This window comes from Parasteatoda tepidariorum, chromosome 3 (genome assembly GCF_043381705.1).
Source record: "Parasteatoda tepidariorum isolate YZ-2023 chromosome 3, CAS_Ptep_4.0, whole genome shotgun sequence".
In the NCBI taxonomy this organism is placed as follows: Eukaryota; Metazoa; Arthropoda; class Arachnida; order Araneae; family Theridiidae; genus Parasteatoda; species Parasteatoda tepidariorum.
The window spans coordinates 100886524-100891921 of NC_092206.1; the positions used below are offsets into that span (position 1 = coordinate 100886524).

The 5398-nt window shown below is 31.3% G+C and overlaps 1 protein-coding gene across 2 annotated transcripts in view; it reads left to right on the forward strand.

Annotated features, from left to right (window-relative positions):
• Positions 1-4570, forward strand: part of LOC107444907 (trace amine-associated receptor 1) — a 59403-nt gene extending 54833 nt beyond the window's left edge. For both annotated transcript variants that reach the window (XM_016059174.3, XM_071179135.1), the window contains exon 7: positions 480-4570. In XM_016059174.3, the coding sequence (XP_015914660.1) occupies positions 480-895 (416 nt within the window). In that variant the 3' untranslated portion in view covers positions 896-4570. The remainder of the gene's footprint in view (positions 1-479) is intronic.
• The last annotated feature ends 828 nt before the right edge of the window (positions 4571-5398 follow it).

Genomic DNA, 5398 nt, shown 5'->3' on the forward strand with positions numbered 1-5398 from the left:
ATCAGATCGTGTGTAATTATGGGTCAGGAATAAGCAACCACGATCTCCAATGAATTCATTGCTGCTGTTTATAAAATAGCTAGACATAATCGAAGAACTACATCTGTGTCACTCTGTCTGAGCAACGAAAACATGCAATCTTCTTCTGTCACTGAAGCTGTCACTATTATGCATTGTTCTGTCATGGAAGCATCCATTTTTAACACGACTTTTAATCCACTTCAAATGCTCTTATGGGAACTGGTAAATAAATTATGATTAATCTTCAGCACACCCCTTTTTTTATAAACTTGGATGGTTGTGATGCTATTAATATACGAAGTAATCACGCGTGTTTACTCCTCATTTTAATTGCAATCACGCACATATTGCATGCATCCACCACGCGTGACTTGATATGCACTGCTCACATAATCTTATAGTATTTTTTTGTCCTTCCAATGGTGAAAAAATAACTTTATTTACTTAAATTCTTTCAGAGATAGAAAAGATGCAGGAATCCGAACCTCGAAAGACCGAAGTACGCAGACAGCGAACCCTCTTATCACAGACCAGTTGGGTGAGCACACCAATGTTCCCTTATTTGGCGAGGACTTTTTCAACGTCTAAAACGGCCAACAACAAAATACGTGATGATCCCCCATCCCCTCACTCAGGCTGCAGCATTTGCGGTCTATGGAGACCGAGACCATCTTCAGCGATGACTGATTCACCTGATGAGAAAGTGAGGCGTCCCCTAAGCCGTGAAATTAAAGAAGAAGAAGATGTTAATGAAATTGAGGATGGTGGAATGCTTGAAGATGGTGGAATGCTTAAAGATGGTGGAATGCTTGAAGGTGGTGGAATGCTTGAAGATGGTGAGATACAAGTAAGAGAGGACGATGATGCAGTTTGAATGTTCCTCTCGGAAAGACTACTTATTTTGTGGGCTCAGAATATTGGGTGGTCACAGTTCATTAAATTAGGTTTTTATTTGTGCCTATCATCCGCAAATATTGTTCAGCAATTTACGTCCTTGTTTCTGAACCACCAACATTATTCTCAATACCACGAGCGGCATTACATGTTGTTTATTGAACACGTCGAATACAATAGAGAGAAACACATGACTTTAATCCGATATTTTTTTCTCCTTCACTTTATTGTAAATTGACTTTCGTTTCAACTTAGTCATGTGAAACTACAGAATAGGTTATTAAAACAAAGTATTGATCCTCTTATTGATGTTCGGCATCCAGAGTGGATGTGTTAGTCAGCAACAAACAACAACAGTAATTACATTATTAAATTCAGTTATTTATTTTTTGAGTGTTTATATATATATATATTTTTATTTAATTCGTATTTATTTTCATTCTTTCATTTACCTACACATGATAACCAAATTTGGCATTGATTTTTTGTTATTTGAATAGCAAAGTTTATATTTTTGTAAGCAATAATGAAAGTTTTATTAATATTTAAATATGTTTAGGTTGAAAATACTTTTCATTGCAGAGAATATGTGAATGATCAGAAACAAACTGGTCAAAAAGTTACTTAAGTGCTACAATTTTGTGTACGAAAAAATTATGTCAATATTCCAAATGACTACCTTAAGAAGTCCACCTTGAAATATTTTGCTGGTCTTTCGAGCAAATAGGGTTTAGGAACACTGATTGGATTTGTTTTTCAAGTAATCTAATGCACATTATTATTTGCAATGTTGATGTATGTGTTTAGAAGCAAGAAGAGCATAGAAGATTTAGCGAAAAATTTAGACGCTCATATTGTTAAATGTTATCTTTTAAATTCATTCAAAGACTTAAAACTATTTTCACTTGAGCTATACATAATGATCAAAAACAAGTTATATTTTGAACTTTCGTATGTAAAATAGGAACAGGTAAGACAGATTTGGAGATAAGATCTTCTCTTTTATGTTTCTCAAAAGACTCCTTTTCCGAAAGTAGAGAAAAAAAATTCTATTGTGATAATCTTTTGTTATAGAGACTTGGTGACTAGAACTACTTTTCTTGAAACCTCGTTTTGTTTGCGAGGAAAATTGTTGTGTCTTGTAAATGAGAATATTTCAAGAGTAAAGAGAGAGAAAGTTAAGGATATTTCACGAGTATTTGAATGAATATCAAAATATCTCTGGTTTTTTAAATGACGAAAATTTCTTATACCTTTATTATTGAGAGTATAGTGTTTGCAATAATTTACGTGAAATTAATGATTTGAATTGAGAAAGTACTACTCTTTGACGCATTAAAGGTTTGATATGTACTAGTACTATATAAAGTACTATATTAGTACTATATAAAGTAGTATACTATAAAGTAAAATACTATATAATGTACTATATTCTGTACATACTATGCTATACTAGTACTATATATATACAGTATATACTATACTTACACTATAGAAGTACTATATACTGTAGCAATATTCGTTGGCATCTGGAAGTATGAAAGTATGTTTGTTTTAAATACCAAAGTACTTGGACTCGAAAGTACTAATATTTTAGGTTTAAAAGTACTAGTGTTTGATTAATTAATGTATAGAATAAAAAATGGCACTGTTTTACTGAATGTAGTTTTCTATAAATGACTTTAGTTTAAGACATGATATAATTTGAGTAGATTGAAAACTGCAAATTTTGAGAAATAGTCGTAAACTAAATTATTCGTTTCTAACTAGTAGATGGAATGGCGCCTCTTAACTGTTTCGTTTTCTTTGTAAATACTTGTTTCAACTGTTGCTGTTACTCAAAGCCAAAAAAGTGGTACAACCGGTGTTACTAATAACTATAACAAATAACTACATTAAAATTTAAAATCAATGAAAAAAATATTGTGTTCATAAAATTGCGCATAATTACTCTGTTCGTAAAGTTTTGCTATCACTCATCTCATCCTCTCTTTTCACACAAATGTTATGATCTTCAATTTGAAGTAGTAAATAAGAAATTTTTGGTTCTTAAAGAACTCCGAATAACACTTGAAGAAATAACTGTTATAGTATATTAACATAATTAACTCGTACATACTGTTTAGTGTAAAATTAGGAAATTTCGCTACAGACCCGTGAAAGGGTGTAGCTTTTTTTTAACTGCGAGTACGTTTCAAAACATTTCGTAACTTTTTTCAGAAATCAAAAATTTTAATCGATTCAAAAACTGTTGATATTAGTAACGTAAAGCATTTTTCAAAATACATTAAACGTTACAAGGATCATTTCTAAAATGAAGAGACATTTTCAGAAACAAACGTGAAATAAAGTAATTTTCAAAATATCATAAAATATTTATAATAATTTCGTATTTACTAAAAGAATAATATTAAAATGCTCATGGGGTGCATTTTCGACAAAAAAAAGTTGAAACTGGAAGACGACTGGTAGACAATTTTTTAATCGCCGTGTGGCCGGTGGTGATCGTTAATTTTACCCTATAATATTCTGCAAAACTTGGGGTGCTTTATGTATTACCAGTGGGCTATACTCCCTGTTCGCTAACGCTCACCAACCCCGATGATTACTTTGCAATAATTACTGTTTTTTTTGGCATAAAACAGTTGAAATTATTCAACTAAAAATATATGTAAAAGAACACTAATTGCCTCCACTTCCCACTTCCAAATATTTTATTTATGATTACTATTAAGATCTGCAAGTGAACATAAATCATTTTTGTAAGTAATCATTTTTTGAAATAACATTTGAAATTGAAAGTATATATTGTTATTAACAAATTTGGTGAGTTCACAACTGTAATTTAAAATTTTTGCTTACCTAAAGGACGGATGTATTTTAAATACAATTTTTACATTCATCACTTCTTTGTGCATGAAGCTAAAAGTTAAGTTCCAAATCATTCAACGAATCTCTTTAACAGTAATTCATAATAGAACAATAATTTAATTTGCACCAAGAAATAATAATAGTAAAACGGTTAATAAGATCAGACACCGATTTAAATATCTAAAAATGTAGAGTAGAATTGCATTATTCTGATAATAATAATAAAAGCAATCTTCCTAAATTCTTAATTTAGAAATGAACCGAAATCAAAAACATTATAACAACAGTAAAAACCTTTAAATTAGGAACGTAAAAATATTTGTAGGAAAGCAATACCCTTGTGACTTGTATCAATTTTATGACAACCAAACCAATATGAAAATGAATGTGGGAAAACTGGATCCTACCTTCTGATCTTCCAGCCAATAAAAATGTATTGACATGACAGGAAAACCTCGACACTACCATTAGATTTTTATATATAGTTAGAAATAAAGGTACTTGCGTAGAATCGCCTTTATAAAAATATGCTTCTACTGAGATGAGAGTCATTTTAGTTAAACAATGTCAACACCCAGATGAAAGTGTCATCGGAATTTATTTAAAGGCATTTATGTGTATTTTATTAGTGTGTGTATCATATTGTTTTCTACCTCATTTATTGTCTCTTGATATTTAATGAATGTGCAATTAAGTGTGATATTTCATTCTCGATGGCTTTCTTTCACATATCTGTATCTGCATATCACTTTATGATCGAATGAAATAAAAATAATTGAAATTCTGTCTGATCTCATTTTGATAGATAACAGAGAAATGAATTTAATAAACGTTCAAGATCAATTTGTGTAGAAAGAGCAAAAAACTTACGTTTATGAGGACGGGAGTTCGAATCCAGCCGGCCGAAGATTCCACGTGTAGTAAAAGGTGACTGGTGCACGTTATATCTGTCGGTCCACAAAGTCTTCCATGTTCTCACAACAAATTATGCCTCTGGGGGTACTGAATCGGAGATGTTCTCTGGTTCAGGTCAAAATTCCGATGTGTGGATGAATGAATGGATGTATAAATGGGTTCACCCTATAAACGGGTGTGACGTATTTGTGTGGCAGAAGTAGAATTCTTGGCCATAAATGGCGCCACTGGAAAACAAAAACAATCTCCTCCTTGCCTTAATGGTCTACGTCAACAACAACAACAGAGAAAAAAAGGGCTTATTCTTACAAATCAAGGAGTTATGCAATAGCTACCCTTCATAAATAATTCAGAAAATCTCAAAGTATATATGATGATATAGAATCCTTTTCGTAACTACAGTTTTTCACCTTTATTTATTTTTTATTTTCTGTTTCACTCTCGGTGCTTTTTCTAGTTCTATTTTTAGAATTTATTTCCCTTCGGATACTTTGAGTTTTCTGTTTCAAATATCTTTTGCTTTCCTCGTTTTGCAAATCCTCAGCACTTATTTTTTTGAGCCCTTTCTTTTGAGAAATGAAATCATTCAGCAAAATAAATATCAACAAGTAAATAAGTTTAGAGTTCTTGAATAAATTAAAAATGCTCTTCAAGAATTTCAATTTAATTTTTGAGTGAATAAAAACTCTAAAGAAAT